The sequence below is a fragment of the Corvus kubaryi genome, unplaced genomic scaffold (assembly GCF_017639235.1).
Source record: "Corvus kubaryi isolate FWS band 111438036 unplaced genomic scaffold, C.kubaryi_AGA036_p1.0 65430, whole genome shotgun sequence".
Lineage (NCBI taxonomy): Eukaryota > Metazoa > Chordata > Aves > Passeriformes > Corvidae > Corvus > Corvus kubaryi.
This window is the reverse complement of record NW_024581994.1, coordinates 80,314-104,321: the sequence shown is the minus strand read 5'-3', so window position 1 is coordinate 104,321 and position 24,008 is coordinate 80,314. Positions and strand designations below refer to the sequence as shown.

Below are 24,008 nucleotides of genomic sequence, written 5' to 3'. Positions count from 1 at the left end.
TGGACACTTCAGGGATGGGGCATCCAGAGTTTCTCTGGGAAAACTGCCAGGGCCTCCCCACCCTCATTCTTCCCAGGTCTGCTCATTTCAGGATCAAACATCCCACAGGCAGAAATGGGGAGAAGCCAGAGGAGATCCAAGACCTCCCCTAGCTCTCCCAGCACCCAGAGTCTCCCTGGCATCACTTTTCCAAGACACAACCCCAAAGCTGTGGGATAAGGAAAGCCAGGCTGCGTCCAAAACACTCCCAGGCAGTGGCATTTAAAGGATTGCTACAGGAATTGACAGCAGCTGCCTTCATTTCTGCTGAGTTAAGCACCAACAGTTGATTCAATCCTCCCACTGACTCCACAAGGGATTTCCAGGGTTTGGATTGGGGTCTGGAAATTCAGCTCGTAACAGTAATTCTGAATTTTGCTGGTACAAATGTCAGAATCACTGCTTTGCAAACCTTGGATCGCCCCAAAATACGTTTTTGCAGGAGCTGACATGCCACCAGCCACTCGCCCGTCCCCCTGAAGTGAGGGCACTTCCTGGGACACGTCACAGCACAAAAGTAGCTCAGGTATTAACGCATCATTTCATCCTTTTTTCTTCTCATTTGTATAAAGAGCTAATTCTAACTTTTGGGATGTTAACACTACAAATTTCTTCTTTCTGAGATTATAACCACTACAGTCTTAAAAGTTGTTTAAGAACGGAAAATATGACTTCATTTTATGTCTATTTATTAAAACCTGAATTAGCACCCTTTACGAAGGAAAACTAAAATTCTTCCTTTCTCACCACAATTTCTTTTCCTTTGCACTATTTAAACAATTTAGCAGCAGCAAAGGAATTTATTTTGCTACTGACACTTCAGGAACACTTTTGTTGTTCTCCAAAGAGAGTCTGACAAATCAAATCTGGGCTACACAAAATACAAACCTGATGTAGCAGTTTACCAGAACACAGAATTACTCACAGTACCTGACAAAGGATACACAGAGATACATTTCCCTGTGGTACAGATTTTAAATTCAGCTTGGATACAGGAAATAAATGCACAGGTAGGGTAGGCAATGAAGCCAAAGAAATAAAATCTGACCAATTACAGGAAAATAAGGGAGGTGACTCATAGGATTTGCAAGGAAGGTGAGAATTACTCAATATTTTCATATTTAAGGAAACAAACAAAAGCTTCTTGCTATTTTGATATCTTACAGTAGGCACTTCAAAGAATGAAAAGCTACAGTGGCAATGGCAAATCTGCAGTGGTGATAAATTTGCACCCAAGAACCACCAGGTATTTTCAAATTTCACAGATGGAAACAGGAAAATTGATCAAAACTAAGATGACAACTGCTAACTTTGATATTCTAGAGCAAGTGAAAATTAACCAGAAAAATAACTAAATAAAGCAGTTTCATAGCCATAATAAGGAATTTCTCTTGCATTTGGCTCAGGAGGAACTCATCTTGTGCTTCCCAAAATCACAGAGCTCACCACAGCAGGGAGAAAAAGATGCAAACCCCCAGTAATTATGCAAATAATAGTCCCCATTATAAATCTTCAGCTCCTCATTAGCTCCAGGCCACAAAACCCTTATCTCTCCCACACAATATTAAGAATCCAAGGATTTAAGGCATATAACTGAGGCTGTACCTTGGTCATAATTCCTTTCCATTCTCCTTTGTTCCCATGTTTTACAATGACAAAATATTAAGCATTTGTTTACAACACTGAAATTATTCTTGAACAATAACGTTACCACAGAGGTGGAAAAGCATTGAGAAATGGCTGGAAAAGATACCAAGACTGAGGTGGAATTGGTTTGGGTTTAAATTGGGATTTGGAAAAATAACATGAACATCAGATTTTAACTCCCTCAGCACAGATGAAGATTTGCCTATTGAAGTGATTGATTACTAAATCACCAACCCATAAACTTAAAAAACCTTGGATTTTATTCCAGATTTAAGAGGGCCCAACAAATATTTATCTTGCTGCTGACATAAGTAATTCCCATTAATTTTCATAGCAATGCTCACATAAAGTATTTAAAACGTCTTTTCCTTGTAAATACCAATTTCTTCAGTATTTACACTCAAGTATATTTAGATTTTTAAGGCATATTCCCACCTCAGAGAATAATGATTATTGTTAGAAAGAAGAGTCAATAGAGGCTCACTACAGCAAGCAAACACTCTATAGAAGAAGTTATAAATCTGTCAGATTTTTGAAATGGACTGAAATGTATAATGTCAGTTTTCTGAGGAAAACAGCCAACCATATGTTCCAATTTCCTTGTCAGGAAGGTTTGATACATCAGCTCTAATGAGAGATGATTCTTCTGAACAGAATTTTCCACTGAGCTGGTTCCAAAGTTGGAAACGATCAGCAAAACCCTTTAAAACAGGGAGATTTGACCAAAATAAAATGACACGCTGCTACCTAGTAATGAAAAAATAAAGAATTAATGAGAAGATATCTGCTTTCCTCTTCTACCAACAGGCTTGAGGAGAGAGTTGCTTGGAAAATCGGAGATTTCTGTAAAAGTCTGAGGACTTACAAAGCGCTGAGCCTTCTGCCGCTCCTCCTCCGTGGCCGCTCTCTCCCTGAGGATGGCTCGAGTCAGGTGCTCATTTGAGGAGATCCTCTCCCGTTCCAGGAGTTTGCCAAACTCATCCCGAACGTACATTTGTTCTTGTTTCAACCTACACGAGATGCAGGGAGATCAGATACAGAGATTTAGATAAATTTAGGAATTTACTTTCTGGATGTAGTTTCAAAGTAGAGCAGTCACTTTAAAAGCGGTCGCAGAAATAGTTTACTCTTGGCTTTTTAAGACACAGAAATACAAATATTCACTAAAAGAATCCAGAAGTTTATTTCATATTGAAGTATCAAAATCTGAATACACAAAAGTTACAAGTCTTGCTATCACTATTCATTAAATCATATAAATTACAACTGATGCAAGAACATATATTTCTAACTAACATTTAGAGAACTCTCTTGGTTGGCTGGGTTTTTCTCTGATTTTATGGAACCATTTTTTCCAGGCAAATCCTTTTCCCACCAGCCAGCAGGCACTCAATTTCTACCTAAAAGCTTTCCTGCACTGAGAAAGTGCCTTCCTCCCTCTAAACACACCATAAACTCAAGGACTTCATCTATTTCCCAAGCTCCAAAAAGATCGAAGAACCATAATCAACCTTTCTCCCAGCAATTTGAGAGTAGGAGAGAAAATAGTTATTGAACTTGTTGCAACAGAGTTGATAAAGGCAGCTTCAGGCCCAGAAAATCCTCAATATTTATATGTCACAAGCCATAAATAGATTTGAAACCTTCAGTGGAGTACTTGAGACAAGCACACCGTGTCTCATTTTCATGGAAACGTTCCGAAATCGCTCAGTGCATAAAACTTGTGTTGTGATACCGAGCACGGAACTCAGAGCAGTAATGGAGCTATGAAACACTGGGTTTCAAATGGATTTTTTTTTGAGAGAGAGAGAGAGTGATGGAGAGGAAGCTTCAATATTCTCAGTGCATTTATCTGTTGTCAAGGGAGCTCTGGAGAACAAATCCTAATGAGTCGGGTCACTTTGTAAAAGGTACCAGCATTAGAGTACATTAGATTCTTCCCCAGGGAACACATTTAAGTGAGGTAGGGAGGAAAAAAGACAATTACAAGATGTATTACTTCTGTGCTCAGCTCCAACCCTCTGAAACGCAGCAACCAACTGGGAATCTTTATAAAAGTTTATTAAGCCGCATCTTCAATTACTCCAGCAAAAAAAAAAAAAAGAGTCAGATTATGCAGACATGGACCAAATTCCATTAAGTGATTTCCCAAGGTCCCCCAAATTATTCCAGCAGGATTGATATAACAAATCCTTCATACAATCAATGGCACAGTCAAAACATGCTGGTTGTCTTTTGGATTGGAGAAATCATGTTTTGTCTAAAAAGGAAAGAAGTGTCAAAATAGAAGTCTCAGCAGCTTTTTCTGGTGAGCAACAGAGAGAGCATTTAATGCTTCTTGAGACTGAGGGAAGATCCTTCCTCATCCTTCTTGGATTTGACCTCCTGCAAGTGGTTTTCCCTTAAAAATGTCTCTTATTATGCTGCTGTACATAGCTGAGCAATTAAAGGATATGAAATATACTTTACATAAAGAACAGCTGAAAAATCCAGCTAAAAGTTTCCACATTATAAACCCTGAAAAATTAAAAAAAAAAACAAAACCAAACCTCACAAACAAACAAAAAACACCAAAAAACCCCAAAACAAAACAACCCCACAACACTCAGATGTCTACATTTAATTCTTCTTTTTATTAATTCTTCTTCACATCAAATTAGGTCTTTACACCTTCTTCTTCCTAATCTCTCATTTAAATCTAGCTCAGGACACGCAGGGCACCTCAGTCAAAGAAAACTCTACATCACCCATTTTACTGTTTGGGCTTTTCCTCCCTTCCCTTCCCTTGCAGTCTATTATAAAAGAAAACTAAACTATTTCATTATCAAATTTTATACAATTTAGGCCAAAAAGGAACTTTTTTATGCCCAAGACTGTCTTGCTCCTGGCAGCACCTTCAAGTCTTTTTTCACAACTCTCACCCTCACTTGTGTGACCACGATCACACAACACAACGAGTTACATTCCTAAAGCACCCACCAAACTTTCATTTAAGGCAACTTCTACTCACCAAACAAAATTCCTAAACAGTCATCTCAACTGATTGAAATTCAGCAGAGTTTTTAACAAAATAAGCGGGATTTTGAAGTAATTTTCATTTATTTGAGTTCGTAATTGGGTGGCTTGTAGGAGCTTAATGAAACAAACACTCGGCAGATCCCGCTGATCGCAAACACTCGCCTGCATCAACCTCCAGTAGGTTTTTTTCCTTGGCATTACAAATTCATTTTTCTGGCATTCAGCATGTACTGAATAAAGGCAAACATCAGCTGGATCTACAGTAATGAATGATATTATCTAGGCCAAAAAAAAAAAAAAAAATTAAAAATAAAATAGAGAGAGGCACCTCTGCAATTTGTGAGGAGTTAAACAGCACAATTTGTCACTACTCCAGGAATTCCACAGGAATTCTTCAAGTGACATTTTTAATTACAGCAGATATAAAGGCTCAAGATAACTGTTCTCATGTTTGAGCACAGAACTCCAGACAACAGAGAGTGTTCCACTGATCATTTATACAAAAAAGGATGTTAAAAAAGGTGCTGAAACAGCAGAAAACGCTGCTGGCTATACATTTTCCCACACAATTGATATCTTTTTGAATAAAATCCTTCTAAATAATTATGAAATACTGCTTTATGAAGTGTAGAGTGGCTGATTTAATGAAGTGTGGCATGCAAGGCAATCACTTCTCATGGTGCTATCGGAAAACACACATAAAGCATTAAGAAGCAGCTCCAGTTAAAGTCTGCGTTAACACTTCACAATATTTCATTTCTCAACTGGTTTATAGCACACAACCAACACAAAAAAAGCAACAATTCCTGCCTTTCCCTAGCACTGTCACAGAGAACTTCAACACTTTTAACTTAATGCTGTGAAGAAAATTTATGTATCTGTATTTTTTTGTAAGAGGCTGGGTAAATCCTGATAAACCAACCACCAAGGATTTAGGGATCTCAGAAGATTTATTCCTGTCAGAGGGGCATAACAAGAATGTGGGCATTTTCGTTATCACATTATCATATTTAGGCTCCACTGTAAGACAAATTTTTGACTGTTTTAGTCCTGAAGTCGCTTTAATCAAAACAACATTTGCAGTACATTTCAGCTCTAAATCAGATGAGGCTCACGCTGAACACAAAAGCCACCGTGTCATCTCAAGGAGCAATCACACAGCAAAAAGAATTCTGGAAGATACTCCCAGATATATATAAATATGTAACTATATAAATCTGTAATTACATAAATATATAAATATAGGCCTACTTTTGTTAATTTAGATTTTTTGAGATGTGGGCAGGAGGTACAGAGTGATACGTGTGATCAAACCACCCATTCCAACCACCTCTCAAGCAGAGCTTCAGACTAAAGACAAAATACTTCACCAGAGTAACATTTCTGCCTCTACATTCCACCTTTTTATTCCTATCTTTTCCTTCCATAAAAGCAGGGAATGTGGGATTCTAGTGGCATTTGTTATTAACCAGCTTTTGAAGTAAATATGAATGTCCTACATGCAACATTAAGCAAAAGAGAATCTACCCGTGACTACATCAAATATTTCTGAACATTATCCAAGACAGCCTGAAATGCTTAACCCACATCTCTTAAAAATCAAATAATAACAGCAGCATAATAACACAAAGCAAAGCAACAGGAAAAAGAATTTCTCAATTAAGCAATGACTTACAATTCATAACTGACAACCCTGGTATCAAGTCCAACAAGAGAAGCCAAATATAGACTGGCTCCACTTTCCAAATAGAAATTAGAATTTGAAACATAGAAATAGAAATTTAAGACCCAAACAAGAAAGCATCTCTGAGGGCCAAGAAGTTTTCTCTATCACAAGAAATAGAAAAATACACTCTGATAAAAAAAGACTGATAAAACTGCGCTGCACTCCAAGAAGTCTCCATCTTTTTCACATGCATTTTTAAATTAAGTTGAAGAAAAGCAAATTGTTAATTTTGCCATGTGGATTTATGGCCCAGGACTCTCCTTCTGCCCAGCACGACCCCTGTTAGCCACAATAACAAGATGAGTAATTTAATTCTAAACCCACAAGAATTCCCTTTTGTTTACTTGAAAATATCCATTTCTGTTGTTCTTGAAAAACACCTGCAGATGTTAATTAAGGAAAAAGCACCTTATAATTCAGAGACAACAGCAACACACTGAGAAAAGCTGAAAAATATTAGTTTTGTGCTTTGATGGCCACTTCATGGTTTATTCTACATTAATCAAGAATCCGTAGAAATCCAAAACAGGCAAACAATGCTCTTAGAGAAATATAGTGATTTGTCATTTCCAACCCTTATTTCCAGATATTGGAAATTTATTACACTATCAAAGCCTAAGCATTTTCTTTTTGCTATTTTTTCGGGGCAATGATTACTTGCCAGTTGTTTTATCTTTATTACAGTCTCCCAGCTACACAATCTGATGGATCTGTGGCGTTCCAAGATAAACTCACTCAAGCCTAAAGCATGAACCATGTCATTTTTCTTTACTTCCAACCAAGGTAAAATCAAAATATTCCCTGTTCCAAAGTCCACTATCAGGAAAATCATCCTGTCTTCTATGAATTAGGGAAAAATTTAATGAGGTATCATTCTATACAGAACCCAAAAACTTACTCCAACTGGAGGTAAGACAGAACATAAGGAAGATTCAACAGGTTTTCTGCTTCCCTGGACCCCAACAAGCCATAATTCCTCCTGACAGACTCGCAGAAGATCCCAAAATGTTCCAAACAATGTGTTTAGGCCACGTTGCAATATTAATGACCGAATAATGTTTCTGAGTGCTGAGTTTCAATATTTCATGAGCACAACGCGGGATGTGCCACGAAAAGCCGCCGCTGGAAATCACCGGGGCTGACGACGGATTTGAAAGGATGTGAGAAAAGTCAGGAAAACATCTCCAAGCTGAGCTGAGCTTTGAGAGGTGTGAAATGGAGATTTCTCTGACTCCATTTCACCTGTCTGCAAAGTCACAAAAACTAGCTCAAGTTCATCTGATTTTACAAAAACATAACTAAGGACAGAGGTGGGGAAACAAATTACCTGAAAGGTCAAGTCTCAGACAACACAAAAAATTCTTCAAAACTGAAGTTTCTACCACTGTTCACTCATTAAAACATTATTCTCCACTCACGTAAGACTTTGCACAGCACAGGTGACAGGAGCTGTTCCTAACATTAGTAGCAACCACATTCTGTTCTAAAATTCCACTTTTAAACATTTCAGATCACTCAAATATTAACAGAAAATATAGTTTTTCTTCACCTTAAAGCCATGGTGTCAAAAGGGCATTTTGCCTTCAAACTTTTGGTGCTCCTGTTGCTCAGCCTGGAGCAAAGGAGGCTCCGGGGGGACCTTGTGGCTCTGCACAAGTCCCTGACAGGAGGGGGCAGCCGGGGGGGTCGGGCTCTGCTGCCAGGGAACAGGGACAGGAGAGAGGGAACGGCCTCAGGCTGGGCCAGGGGAGGGGCAGGGTGGATATTGGGAAAAGTCCTTCATGGAAAGGGTTGTCCGGCCCTGGCACAGCTGCCCAGGGAGTGGCGGTGTCCCCATCCCTGAAGGGATTTAAACAGTTTGAAGATGTGGCACTTGGGGACACAGTTTAGTGGTGTCTTGGCAGTGCTGGATTAATGGCTGGATTCAATCTTAAAGGAATTTCCAGCCTAAAAGATTCTCATAGAGATACAGCAAGGCAAACCCCAAATGCTGAAGCTTTAAAATCGTAGGGATATAAACTCAAAATAGATCACTCTGCTCATCAAACCCAGATTTATCATCATTTCATGAGGGCTTAGTGCAAAACCAGTCAAATGTGACGACAGGGACCCAAATTGGCCCTGCTTTACCCACCACAACCAGCACCATTAAAACTCTCTGACAAATTCATCACAACTGACCAAGAGTTCTCATGACTCCAGTGCAGGCAGGAGAGGGAAGGGATCACACTTTTGAGCAATTATGCTTGAACTTCACATTATTAAATTTAATGAGAACTCTGCTGCTTTATTCCATATCCACTTCTTCCTCAGGGTGACTGCTCCTCCTTAACATTTGCCATACATGCATATGAATTAGTCCTTGATTCATTACACATGGTACTGAGAACAGTAAAGTGATTCCAACACTGATCCCTGAGCTGCCAGTGACCTTTTCCCACCACATTAACTCCTCCCTCAGCTTTGGTCCATCCCACACTGTCAGACAACTCCTACAGGAGAGTTTGGGACACGTCCAATAGCAGTGACAAAGAGGGCAAGGGATCAGGGGATTCTGATCTTTCTTTTGGCTGAACTCCCACCTGGAGTTCTGTGTCCACCTCTGGGACCCTCAACATCAGGAGGACGTGGAGCTGCTGGAGAGAGTCCAGAGGAATCCACGGAGCTGCTCCCAGGGATGGAGCCCCTCTGCTCTGGAGCCAGGCTGGGAGAGCTGGGAATGTTCATCTAGAGAGGAGAAGGCTCCAGGGAGAGCTGAGAGCCCCTTGCAGGGCCTAAAGGGGCTCCAGGAGAGCTGCAGAGGGACTGGGGCCAAGGCATGGAGGGACAGGAGCCAGGGAATGGCTTCCCAGTGCCAGAGGGCAGGGCTGGATGGGAGATTGGGAATTGGGAATTGCTGGCTGGGAGGGTGGGGAAGGGCTGGGATGGAATTCCCAGAGCAGCTGGGGCTGCCCCTGGATCCCTGGAATGTCCAAGGCCAGGCTGGACATTGGGGCTTGGAGCAGCCTGGGACAGTGGGAGGTCTCCCTGCCCTTGTGGAATGAGATAATCTTGAAGGTCCTTCCCTCTGGTGGCCAGTGAATCTAAGTTACAAGGGACAGAGAGATTTCAGTAAGAAAAGTCCCCAGTACCACAGGAACCACTTCATGTTAGGGTGGCCAAAAAGGCTTCTCCTGGGATACTTGTTCTGTTCTGTTCGTCTGCCCCAGTTTGGATTCCCCGGCTGCTGTCAGCCTCTACCCCTCGTCACTCCCCAGAGCTCCCCATTGCTCCCCGTTCCCTGCTCCCGCCTTTTCCCTGGATAAAACTGTGAGCTTTGGGATCACGTTGGTATCTGCCTCTGCACCCTTGGACAGTGTAGCAGCAATAAATGCTCCTGGCAGAACGCACACAAACGCCCTTCTGGACTCTTTGGTACCGACTGTAACACTGAACCCACCCGTGCGGCTGTGGGGGCACGCGGGGCCCCGCAGAGCCGGGCAGGGACGGTGTTACACACCTCCCAACCCAAACCATCCCATGATTCTACGATTCAATGATGTCTGTTCTCAAACCCAAGAAAACACTGAAAATACAAATACAATTTTAACAATATTTTCCACCTTGTCCCACACAGCCATCGCTGCCTCAGTTACACCCTGTTTCAAACACCAGACTTGTCACATGACCCGAACACTGAGTCCAAGCAACACCATTCATCCAGCAGAACACCCTCATTGTCTCTTTCCTTTTCCCAGCTGCTTCCCATCCCCAGCATAACATCTGTCAATGGAAAAATCCTTGTGAAAGCCACGTGATTTTATGTGCCAGTCCTTGATCAGAAGATCCAAGACACTCATTTCAAAACTCAGTTATGTACTCAACTTACTCCAACTAATTCAATTTATCAACAGCACTCCATGGACAGCTTGTGAACACTCAGAGTAACAAGGACACTGACTCTCGGCAATGGTTGAGTTTTCCTGGAGATTCCGGAGTTGTGGGGGTGGTTTTGGGGCAGTGTTTGGTGTTGGAAGGAGGAGGGGTAAGGTTGGTTGAGGGGATGTTGTAATTACACTTCATGAAAGTGTAAATTTTAAAATATGTGCATATAGATCAGTATTACAGAGACAAAACCAATGAGCCAATTCCTACCTTTATGCCAGAGGCACGTGGAGAACCTGAGTCAGAACTGTAGAACTGCTTTACATAATTTGTGTATGTTTAGCTATCCACATAACTCCACTTGGAATTACTTTCCAACTTAATATCCTTCCCCTTGGGACCTGCAAAAGCAGTCCTGGAATTATGACAACATTAATTATCCATTAAAATGAAGTGACAGAAAAATTTTTATTATTATTTTTAAGTGTTTCTCTGCTGTGTCTGCTCATTTGCTGCTTTTCAAAATGAAAAAGATCAGCAGTTTGAAAGCAAAGGTTTGTTTAAAATTGCCGGGGGGGGGAATAGTTTTCGTCCTTCCTACCTGAATCTGAAACTTTGAAGTAGGATTATTTTTGTGGATGCTCTCTTACTGGCTCCAAGTAATTTTCCCATCTCTCCTAGAAATAAACTGATCAAGATGAAGCTCGGTATCCAAGCTGTCAACTGAGATGGCAGGTTTTAAAATCCAAGTGAAAAATAATCCCTTGAAAATTTGGGTTTATAAAGGTAGGAGTGAATTATAGCTCTGCTTTCTCCAATTTCCACCTCCCATCTCCAAGATTCATCTCTCCATATCCTGAGAGCCAGACATAATGATATTAATGGAGAATCAGAGCAGGAAATCTTGGAGAGTAACTCTGCTGTTGCCAAACACCTTTTTTCTTCTGAAAACAATAAAAGTTGAACAGGCTTCTAAGGCAATTTGATACTTCCCAACTTCATAAACATTTTTATGCCTCCTTGGCATTTTGCAGGTAAAATTCACACACTAAACTTTCCTGGTTTTAAGAGCTGGAGGCCCAAAAAGGCATCAGCTACAACAGCTCACCTGCTCACTGTACTTATTTTACAGCTGAACCTCTGTTTAAATCCCAAATTCCTTCACACTTAATCCTGGCTTCTTTCCTCACCTGCAGAGGGACAGCCCTGCCCCAGCCTGACCCTCCTTGTTCCCTCTTTTCCTGCGACACAGCAGGAATTATCCCATAATCCTACAGACCTCAGGAATATCATGGCTGCTGAGGAATAAATCCACTGCTAAATCTTTTACTGAGTGTAAGATCAGATGAGGGAAATGTCTGCTGAGAGAGGAGAAAAAATGTTGGGGAGATGGAATGGCTGGGAAGGACGAACAGGAGGCACTCAAGATGGAAAAGTGATGCCAAAATCTGCTGCTGTCTCTGCAGCCCTGAGGCTGAAGGGGCCCTTTGGACATTCCAAGGAAAAAGGTTTTATTTTACATTTTTATAAAATGAGTTGCCCCTATAAAATCACCTCGCCATCCTCAGTGGGATTATCAGTTGGGATCTCTGGTTTTACAAAACCAGTGCAGCTTCTCTTGTCAGGAGATATTAAACTCTTATTTTTAACCTACCTCAAGTCAAAACAATTACAATCACTTTTACTGCTTCAGAGTATTCCCAGCTTTCTCTCTATCAGCAGCAGAGAAGATGGAGTTTTCTAGACTCTTTTCCCACTTAATCCAAACAATACCAGCAAGTCCCTGTGGCAGAAGACAAAATAACAACTATTTCCTAAAAAGGAGCTTTTTGTTCCCCCTGAGGACAATCTTACAAGAAAAAGCAGGTTTCCCAATTCAACATAGCTGATTATCTGGGAAAACATCATCATTTAGGAGGAAAAGAATACTTTGAAGAAGTTTTCACCCAAATTAATTCACTCCTCCTGAACTGCAATGTTCCTCACACCTTTACCTCGCTGAAATATTGAATGAATATTGTAAATAAATCCATCATTTTCTTTTCCCCTTGTTCTCCATACCTATGCCAGGAAACTGGAATAAACATGCCATTAAAACAGAAATCAATAGGAAATTTTAAAGTATACACTAGCACAGAAAGGTCAAGCCCCAGTATTGATTTTAATATAACAATTTTGGTGTGCAGTTTCCCGAAGGCTTCTTGTGCAATACTCTTCTTCATTCTTCTCTCACTTCACATTTTCACATTGAATAGGTTCTGCACCAACTCTTTACTCCAGGTTTACTAAGAGCTCATTGTTTATGCAATGTACTGCTGAGACATGACAAAAAAAAGGTTGGGGGGAAGCACTCAGAGCATCAATGAAACCCCAGAGTGATAAGCAGTTATCTCCAGACCCTCCCTCCAGCACAACAACAAAACAAACTTTTAAAAAATCTAATGGTTACAATTTTAATAACCCACCACAGAGAAACTCTGTGCACCAGGGTGGAGACAAAGCTGATTTAGAGTTTAAAATGATTGTCCTGAAACAGATGAGGATGTCACGAATACAGGTTGCAATAAGTTGTCCAGCTGATGACAGATAAAATGTCCCACCCTCTGGAGCCCAGAGATGAGAATCCAGCAATTCATTGCCAGGGAATGCTTGATGAGCTCTGGTCTGCATTACTCAAGGAAAGGATTTTTCATGTGCTTTTCAAGAGAAAAGTTACCCAAGTTTGACCATGTGGTCACAGGTGATGAGATGGTAGAGACAGAAAAAAAATCAAAAAGTTATCAAAAGCCATCACAGAATCCTGGAGTGATTTGGGTTGGAAGGACTGTAAAGTTCATCCAGTGCCACCCCTGCCATGGGCAGGGACACCTCCCACTGTCCCAGGCTGCTCCAAGCCCCAATGTCCAGCCTGGCCTTGGGCACTGCCAGGGATCCAGGGGCAGCCCCAGCTGCTCTGGGAATTCCATCCCAGCCCCTCCCCACCCTCCCAGCCAGCAATTCCCAATTCCCAGTCTCCCACCCAGCCCTGCCCTCTGGCACTGGGAAGCCATTCCCTGGCTCCTGTCCCTCCATGCCTTGGCCCCAGTCCCTCTGCAGCTCTCCTGGAGCCCCTTGAGGCCCTGCAAGGGGCTCTCAGCTCTCCCTGGAGCTTCTCTTCCTCTCTGTCGTACCTTAAACACTTTTAGAACAGAGCTGGCAACAGAATTACTGAAGGGCCACCAAAGCAAACCAAAGTCTGTTTTTAAGCCCTTCCCTGCCTTAAAATTCCTCCTTACACCAGGGATTTTCCTCTAAGAAACAAATCCTGGAATCACAGCACATCATAGGACAGTCATGAGCAAACAGCACAGGGACAGATTTTTGGCATGCCAACAAAATTCCAGGGATGAATATATTGAAGCCTTGAACAAAATACACTTCCTGCACTATTGAAGGCACTACCATGCAGAGCAGTTTGCAAAATCACCTTGCTCTACATAAAATTAATATTTGCCCTGTGCCAAATCATATTTAAGAAGTGAAAGCTGGAAAACACTTGCCAAGCAAGAAACTGAAACCCCTCTCCCAAATATAATTAGCCTGAGTTAAATGATAGCAAAATAAATAAGACTGGAAATCTCTCTGATTTTCAAGAGGGGAAAAAAGGCAAGTCATCATTCAGGAATGTTCAATTTCCATGGGAAATCACATCCATCACTTGCCTCCAAAGCAGTGGTTTGTATATTTTAGTGGAGGAATCCAGCACTCTGATGAGGTTGGCAATACCTAAAATTTTATCATTATGTTGATGATAGAAGTTGTTCCTTTTGCTGTCTCAAAAGACTTTTTCCTTTGCCTGCACTTTTCCTAAAGCAAACCTGAAAAACAGATTTACTGAGCACCATCAGTGTCATGGAGCCCAACAAATGAACAGCTTTACATCCAAGGACAAAGTTAATGGATGGAGTGGATAAACTTCCATTCAGTTCTCTGATGGGAGAAGGAAAATTACCTATTTCCCTCATGCCTGTTCTCAAGGCCAGAACATTAAAAATTTTCTCATTTTCTTGGGAAATTAAAAAAAAATGCTAAACATTTGCTGAGCTTGTCTAGAATAAGCAGAGAAAAGGCAAAATTCAAGTTATCACCTACTGGTCCATTGAGTCGTGTGGATTTCTCTTATTGTTCATAATTCTTCTCTTAATTATCATTTATTGCCTGCCACCACTGTCAAGCTCAAGTTTTTGTGTCCATCCCCTCATTTTTATGTTACCTCGAGTATCACTTAAGGCTGCAGCTCTGACACATTAACTGCTCACAGTTACTATTGCAGACACTGCAAATTCTGCTGTAAATCAATGATAATCAATTTTCTAAATGAACTTTTCAAAATGAAAATGCTTCTCAGATGAAACATTTCAAAATGTTCAAAAACCAAAGTGAGGAACAAAACTCGGGCTGAGACAAAGGAGGAGTGAAGTGGAATCAGTGCAGAATTTTGGATATATATTCTAAGGTGGGTTTAAACTACTACTTTATCAATTATTCCAAGTTCTGTTTAACAGGAGCTATAATTGATGTATTTTCAGTGAGCTGATGGCATTAAAATACAATTTAAGAGTCATTCTTCAGCTCCAATCCCCAAAATAAGCACAGATTTTAACTTTATATAGAGCAGCCCATCTGTACTGTGTATGGATGTGTGAACAAATAATTTATCTACAAGTTAAGATTTCTTCCCTTCACAGTCTGAAATGAGTAAAATACATTTTGCAATCAAACCCAAATGTGGTCATACAGTGCTCACGGAATAGCACCAAAATCAGCTATTAGGCAGTTGGAATCAGACAACAAACAGTCCAAAGTTTCAGATATTTTTATGTTTAAATGTTATTTCATTTAAATATTGGGAAAAAAACCTGGTTTTGAGAAAGGAGTGAGAATATAAACATGTAAAACACACCATCTATGGTAAAACAATCCATAAGACGAATGTGGAGGTAAAAACCTTAATTTTTGTGTCACATCCCAACAGAATCTGTCTGCAAAGTAGTGGGTTATGAAATGAAATTGTGAATAAATCACAAGTGCAAGGCCAAGCAGTTTAATGTAGGATATTGGGAACTCAGGTTTTTGTTCTGTTTTCCAACACTGCATCAATGTGTTTGTATTTATATTACAAATTCTTATGGTTTATATTCCATGTTTCTTATTACCTGGAACATTCTGCACATGCAAGACAAAAGAATTTATCTGAACAATGTGAGTTTCCTGAATGTTTTTAAAACACAAACCTTCACCAGAATTCAGCCCGTGAAGTTTTACTTATGAAAAACAACCTGCATCTTTTACAGTTGTTTCATCCAAGACAAAAAAAGCCTCCATGCTCTGTTTAAAACAGATTTTTATAATTGTAAATACTGTATAAAGATTATAATAAAAAATTCTTGCTATGGCTAAAAAACAACTAAATAAATCAAAACTACAAAATAACTAAAGCAGTAACAAGTTTTTGATATTTGTCCTTTTTTTATCATCATCATTACTCATTTATTTTGATATTTTACCCAATCTGCTCCCTTTTTTTCACAGACCAATGCACAACCCCTGGAAGCTGAACTCTGGAAGGTACTGAAAGCGGCACGTGACAAAATGCTGAAGTTGCAAACCAAACATTTCCATGTTTTAATTCCATTTAGCTGAAGCCTTGAGCACTCAAGAAGCTCAAAAGTAACCCAAGTTTTCCTGTCAAAGCCCAGCTGAGGAGAGATTTCACTGTAACTTATTGATTTCCTTTATTGCTGATGCAAAAAAAAAAGAGAGAAAAGCCTGATTTTTTTTTCCCTGGGACATTAATGTAGTCCTATCTCATTATATACTCCATCAGCCTAACTCAATTAAATAACAGAATGCTGGGTAGGAAACAACTGAGATCTATGCAGACAGTTTAAGTAGTACTAATTACAGCCTAATTTTTTTTAATCCATCATAATGAGCCTTTCTCCCCATTTTCAGTGGAGGACAATATGCAGGTTCATATTTATACTCAGGGTGTTGTGTTATCTATTTACAACAATCATCAAAAGGCGAACTAAACACAGAAGTTCATCAGACACTAAAATTTCTAAATTTAAAGAGGAATTTTTAATTGCTAATAATGTCTCTGCCCAGGCTTTCACAGTCACTACAATCTCTGAGAAAAAAAACGCCCAAGAAAGGAATATATCAATATAAAGAAAGGAATATTTCAAGAGACAGAAAGGAATATTTCAATATAAAGAAAGGAATATTTCAAGAGACAGAAAGGAGTATTTCAAGAGACAGAAAGGAATCTAAAGGGTTTTACTGGTGTAAACTGGTTTAATACAGTATTTCACATATTCAAAGTACCTCAAAACATCCTGCAGCTCCCAGGAATCTCCAGAATTCCCAAAAACCTCCAGAATTCCCATTTCTGCTGCTGTTCCAAGGTACCCTTGCTCAACCCCCGGGGTCCCAGGGACCCCACCCCTGCTCTTTCTGTCTCTGCAGCACAAAATGATTATTTGGGCTCCAGAGAAATCAGCAAAGCTTGAGCTTAAAAGGCTGCAAAAAAAGCCCCACTCAGGAGGTCAGAAGGGATTTAGAGCAACAGTTTGGATCAGCTCTTACAAGGAAATTCCAGCTCATTTGGTGCTGAACATGGATTTAATATCCAAACCCGCTGCAGCCCCCAAAGCTCTCACAGCCAGTTTGTCTCGGGGCACAGAATTCAGCTGTTTTCAGCAAGCAGATAAATAAAATAAAAGCATTAAGCCCAAGTTTGTTTGAAATACTGTTATTAATGAACCAACCTCCTCTTCTGAGCTTCAGGGTCTCTCCTGGCTCGTTCCAGTGCCAGTTCCTCAGCTATTCTTTTCTTCAGCTCTTCATCATTAACTGCAATTAAAAGAAAATTCAATGAAATGTTAACAGAACACAACTTATTCCCAATTACAGAAACAACTGCATAACACAGTGCCCTCGATTGTTTCTTTTCTTTTTTCCACACAGCAGTTGGAGTTGCTTTCTTGTGGTTTAACCATCTTTGACATTTTAGCACACCACCAGTGAGCCTTTAAAATTTTTTCTTATTAAACAGCTTTTCAATTAGTGCAATCTTTTGAAATTTGAACAACATGGACTATACGTTAAATTAAATATTTTTCTTCAGAAATACTTCTTTGTAAAGTAAAGTAAAACCATGGGGGATGAGAGAGAGACATAAACAGTAAAGTCATAAAATGCTGCTTTTCATTCATATAGAACCAAAAGAAATATCTTTGTGTAATGACTCAAGCATTTTCAGATGTATTTTATACAACAAAGCTCTTACAACGTCCTGAATATCCATATTTCTAGCTCCTAGACAAAGATTTTGCCCCAAATTCTCCTGATTTTGTTTAATCAAGCAGATATGGAAAGAATGTTTCTTTCACTTAAGATTCTGTCAGATGAATCAATGAAAGTCTGGTTAAAAACAAAAAAAGGAGGGAAGCAACTTCTTCAAGAATATGAAAAAAGAGAGAAAAGCTGGAGAGCCACCAATCCTACAAGGCTGAAAGATATCTACAAAACACCAAAATCCAGCTTAATCCTAATCCTGCCTGGAATAAAGCCCTACCTACACTGAGCTGAACCTCTGCCGTGCTCTGGATTTCCAGCACAGGCACCAAGGTAATTCCCTCATTCCTGGCTCAGTGTCCCCTCCATGGAAGCACAGAGCTCCAAGATCTGATCCCACCCCAAAACACCCAGGAAAACAAAGCTGCTGAATCCCAGAAGGTGCCACAACCTTTGGGGCAGTGACAAAACCACTGCTAGGGGAGGTCAAGCCCAGGGAAGTTAATTTCAGGCACTGCAGGATCTGCGTCTCAATGACCTCACCTCCAGGAGCTGGATTTATCTGCAAAGATTATCCAAAATCATTATTCCACATTCCCATTATAGCTCAGACTCACAGCAATTCTACTCATCCTAAAGCAGCCTCACAAAAGAGTTTTATGAATGAATGAAGCAGCTTCATCAACTTTATGGGAGTCTTAGCCAACTAATCCAGTTATAAACATCTTAGGAAAAGCAGCAGGAATCGATATCCATCGTACCAGGCCCAGGAAATGCTGAGATCACAGAAACACAGGGAAAAGTGGGGGGAAATCTGTGAGTTCCAAGTAAGACCCCAGCCTAAAAATATATTAAAATGAAAATGCAGAGGGAAATACGAACCTTTGAACAGATCTCTACCACAAATCTGGGTGAAAAAGCAAACACCCATTTTATTGGGATTATCTCAACTGACACGACGACATTAATTATCTTTTTCACCAGCATCTACATCATGAAATTTATGGTTCTGGTGTACAAAAATGAGTACAAGAACTCCAACAGACCAGAGGATGGTCTATGTCATAATGAGGAAAGATTCGGGCACCAGCCAATAAAGACATTTGACCTTAACAATCAATTAGGCTGCCCATCGATCAGCCAAATACTAATAGGGAATAAAAGTGGAGCTATAGATCATTCGATAGAATTATTGTAAGATATAATTGGGTAGCTCCCAAATGGGAGCTTTATGATGTTTCAGTTTAAAAAAAAAATAATTGCAGTTCTACAAGGAGGAGGCATTTGTTCTAGGGCAAGAAGCATTTAAAAAGAGAAAAGGTAATTTATTTGAGAGAGGATCAGGAAAAGACTGTTTCTAGATAAAGCAGTAACATTTCTGACGGCCATCTCTGCTCACACTACTGGGCATTACAAACACACAGCTGACCACTGAACTACTGGAGAATGTTAAACCTGGGGGGGGTGCAAGACGGCTAAAATATTAATGTATTATATTAAAAATTAAATTGTTATTGCATAGCCATTCCCACCACCACCCCCTTTAATATTTGAAGCTCTTCAGGATACTGAAATCAGCGCCAACTTCATCCCAGAGCAGACAAACGGGGAAGATTTTCAGGCAAGTATATTTAGGATTTACTGCATCCCTGCTCCTAGAGGAGCACAAAAAGTCACCCCCTGAGTGTGAGAGTGTTTAATGCACAGCTCCCATCACAAACCAATCTGGAGAGATGGGCAGTAATGGGAACACACTCCAAACCCCACAGTGCTGCAGCCAGGAATAGCTATTCTGTCCCCTCAGCACGCCACGGGGATGGGTGTCTGATTGGCACCGTTCACCTGGGATAATGGGAATGGAAAACCATGGGGATAATGGGAATGGAGCACCCCCAGCTGAGGCTGCACAACGCTCTGAGAGGCACCAAACTGCTCTGTGGAACAGCCCAGACACAGAATGGCTGTACTGGGTTTGTGTGGGCAGGGTTTGGTACCAGGGGCTACAGGGGTGGTTCCGGGGAGCTTCCTCCATGTCCAGCAGAGCCAATTCCAGCCAGCTCCAGGATGGACCCACCAGGCTGGGCCAACCAGGAATGGCGGTGATGCCTCTGGGATAATGGATTTAGGAAGAAAAAAAAAAAGTTTTGTGCAGCTGGCCAGAGCAAAGCAGGGTGAGAACATGAGAGGAACAGCCCTGCAGACAGCCAGGGCAGGGCAGGAGGGGCAGCAGCTGCTCCAGAGCTGAGATTCCCAGGAGATTGGGAATTCTATTAATTCTATTTTCTCTCCCCTGTCCAGCTGTGGAGGGCACTGAGGGAAAGGCTTTGGAGGGAGTCTCGAATCCAGACAGGGTCAAAAGTGATGAAAACCAGAAAGCTCCTGCCAGGATCTGGGCAAACCAAGCAGGGACGGTACAGGCACAAGGTTTTGCCATTTTGGTGGCCTCTGGGATACAGCACCCTGACTTATTCTTTAGGAAAAGTTTGAAAGACAATTCCTTCCTAATACTGAATGTAAACCCACCCTCCTTCAGCTTCAGGCCATTCCCCCTTGTCCTGTCACTACATGCCCTCGTGAAAAAGCAGATTTCAACACTTGTCCATTCAGTCTTCTCCAGACAAGAGACGAAGATTCCAATCCATCCAACATCCGTGGGCAAACCTGAAAAAGGCTTATTCCACCACCTTTTTAAAAGGTCACAAACCCTGATTTCCATTAAAAATATATTTATATAGAGTATGCAAAGCCATTTGCTCAACCCTTTGTATTTATTCTCCCACTTGTGCTTCAAAATCAGGCAAATAAGGAACCAGAAATCCAATGTATTTCCCCAGGGTCCAAAAGGCTTTGGATAGTTACAGGGACAACTGACAAGGACAGAGGAGCAAAAGAGACTGAAGGACTTCTCACTTCCCAGCAGTTCCTGAGGTTTCAGATGCATAAAATGTGCTCTGCCTTGGAACTCCAAAGATCACCCATGGGCAGGATGGGAGCAAAGCTTCACGTGATGCTAATTCTTGAGGAACCATCAGCAATTTTATCCTCCAGGTCTATGACAGGTTGGTACATAAACTCTTGTAGTATTTGCCTCCAACTCCTCAGCCCTTGCTAATCACAAGATCCAAATCCATATCTTTTTTCCTCTCTCTCTAAAGCAGTAGCTTCACGGAAAAGAAACAATCAGCAGGATGTCAGGATTACACCCCGAGCAGTAAACAACAAACCTCAGGGAAAGAAGACACCTGCAGCCTCAGAAATGTTAGCCTGAGAAATCAGCAATGTGATATGGACAAATTATTCAAATAACTTCCAGCCTGCAGAGCTGGGAAGCTGCCCATTAGCTGGGCGTTTGGAAAAAACCCATTAAAGTAAACAGCATTTATTAGCAGGCACCTTCACTAAATTCTCTGGAAAGGGCAGGTGCATTAAGTTATTAATGAAGAGACACTTAGGTTTGATACAATCAAATGCCTTTTAGAAAACACTTAGCTAGGTAATGTTCAGAAAATGAATTAAAAAAACCCAAAAAACAACAAAAACACAACACAAAAAAACCCACCAAGTTTTGTTTTTCCTTCTAGTTAAGCTTGGCTATTTAAAAGAAAAATGCTGGCCAGTGGAGATCCTTGCAGGATACTGGAAGGTCGCTCCAAGATCTCCACACAACCTTTTCCTCTCCAGGCTGAACAGCCCCAACTTTCCCAACCTGTCTTTGTAGCAAAGGTGCTCCTTATCAAATTCGTGGCCTCCTCTGGATTTGCTCCACATGAGAAAGAAAGAAGGCTGAAGGGGAAGAGAGGATGTAAAGAATTAAAGAATATGGAGTATTAGTCAAAAATGAGGCACCTCCACACTTCCTCCAGCACCGTGTTCAATCAGCCTTTCCACACCACACTTCAAGCCAGGGTAAGCTTTGCTTTTACTCTTTCAGTTCCGCCAAAATTCATGGACTCAATACCACAAGCCCTTTGAAGCATTTCCCTTGAAACGTTCCCCAAACAGAGAACACAGCTCCAAGGTATCTCCCAATCACTGCCAGCCACAGGAAGACTCCTTTTTGTGCTGGAAAAACCAATTCCCAGTGAATTCCTGCAGTTTCTTCCATTCACCTCTGGCATCTGGTATTGACAACAACATCAGGGCAGTCAAACCACGGATGCCATCCAAGGGGAAGTTCTCCCATCACTGTGAGTAGGACCATTACCCAGCTCCTTTGGGACAGGGCACCTCAGGGCTGCCTTCAGCCTCATCATCGGCCTCAGCTGCTACAGCTTCGGAGGAGTTAATGAAGATGTCACCAGGAAAATTCCTAATTGTGCATTAATGCTCATAAATATTGGAGCAGGAAGCCCACGTGCCTGGTGCCTTCGCTGCTCACACTGGCGGCTCACACTGATCAGGGGTCTTCCACAATTAAAATACTTTCCCCACATTTCAACTTAAGATGTGTAAAATGCAAATATTATAATATGCAAATTGCCTTGATTTAGTCTTTCTGCATAATAAAAGCGCCGGTTTGGTCCATATCTAAATTCCACGGGTCACACAAAAATCTTCAATATCAACAGGAAGAAATTCTTTCCTCAGACATTGGAAGAGGTTGCCCGGAGAAGCTGTGGCAGCCTGGGATTATCCAAGGTTGGGTTGGATGGGGCTTGGAGCAAGCTGGGAGAGCAGAAGAGATGATTTCAATGTTGATTAAAGCTGTAGAATATGTACTTGGTGTGTTTAAATCAGGTGGGAAGACAATGACACCATGAAATCTACTCTGCTTTCCTTAATTTTTGGTTCTCAAAGAGCCCTGGATTTGCTGGGAGCAGCACAGGAGAGGAGACAGGAAAATGTTGTAATTAAAGTGCATCAAGTATTGCTGGGAGATAATTACTTTTTAAATTTAGTGGGTTTCAAACACTGTTGTACCTGATCCTTAACCTTAAAAATAACCCAAATTAGCCTTGCACTCAATGAAAACAATAATGAACCATCCCTCCAGCCCAGCAGCAGAAAGAAAACCCTAAAAACATTTAAAAAGTCATTTACGTGCTTCAAAAAGCAGCCTTTAAACTGTTGTGGGTTTTCTTAAATATTATTAAAGAGCATTCTGAAGAACAAACTCTACTTTCAGACTGATACAAATTTAACTACCAACACACCCAGCAACTTCTCCACTGAAATCCCCAGTTCCAGAAACTTCCTCCCATCAGGAATTCAGTACAAACAAAGCTCCCCTCCAAAGACAGAAATTTGTATTAACTGTTAAATATTAGTAATGTGCAGGAATATTTCAGATGAGTTCATAGGATAATGAAATACAAAAACAATGCAATTAAGTGTGCATAATTTAAAAATATTTAATATTTTACTTTCCAAAGGCGCTCTTGCATAATTACATTCTCTATTTTCCAATGTAAATGTGGATATCAATCAATTTATACTAATTTCAATTAGAAACAAGACAGTGCATGGTCTAGAAGTAACAAAACAAAGTTATTTCCTATTATATTTGGAATAGTCTCCTTTCAATATCCTGTTAATATTGGGATAAAGCAAATCACATTGGATTTATGAGGGGGCTGGAAAAAACAGGATTAGGAGGTTTTCCCCTGTGATTCTTTGAATTAGGTTGTACCTGCCTGTGCTAACGGCTCTGTTTTACAAAAATAATTCATTTCTGAGATTCACACTACCAAAAATACGTGGGTTTGACATAGTTCTGATATTTTGAAATATCCTGTCTTAGAGGACTTTAAATTTGATAAACAGGTGACAGATACAGGGATGTTGTGCAAGAGTAGAAACATGAAATATCTTCAGTACATCTCGAAATACGTGAGAGCCCATAAAATCAGGTATTTCCCACCAAGAAGTGCACTGAGTTTAAAAAGCCAGTTAAAAATTCCCCTAATTTTTAGTTTCTGCAGGAACTCCTGCTGTGTGGATAAATGACTTCACAGAGTTTTAATGTTACTTTTTCCATCGTTCTCAATGGCCCTGGAAGGGAGGGAGTGATTTCAACCAAACCTTTTTCATAACCCATCTTTTTCCCCCACCTCTGTAATAAAATAGAGAGATAATAACTCATTTCAGCAGCTATTTAGCCATAAGTCATTCTGCCCTCCTGTTAATTTGAAATAATTAATAAAAATAATGAAACAGAAGTATCACACACCTTTAAAACACTATCCCTGCCTCAGACTGAATACAGCAGTGGAGAAAATTCCCATTTCAGCTGTTTTAGTAATCCCTACTCCACACACACTGGAAGGCTTTTTTCTTGTGGAATACAATGGATAAAAGAATCAGGATTCTGTAATTCAACATTAAAAAAAAAAAAAATAATCATATTGTAAGCAATGATAAGAAGGATTTGATG

General features: G+C 40.6%; 1 protein-coding gene across 1 annotated transcript in view; it reads right to left on the bottom strand.

Moving 5' to 3' along the window:
• Nucleotides 1–2,491: 2,491 nt before the first annotated feature.
• LOC121673431 (MICOS complex subunit MIC19-like) overlaps nucleotides 2,492–24,008 on the bottom strand; it is a gene marked incomplete at its 3' end in the record, with an annotated part of 34,537 nt that continues 13,020 nt past the window's right edge. Inside the window, exons 3-4 of the mRNA XM_042046726.1 lie at nucleotides 17,107–17,191; nucleotides 2,492–2,696 (exon numbers count right to left, since the gene is read on the bottom strand). Of these exons, the coding sequence (XP_041902660.1) occupies nucleotides 2,492–2,696; nucleotides 17,107–17,191 (290 nt within the window). The remainder of the gene's footprint in view (nucleotides 2,697–17,106; nucleotides 17,192–24,008) is intronic.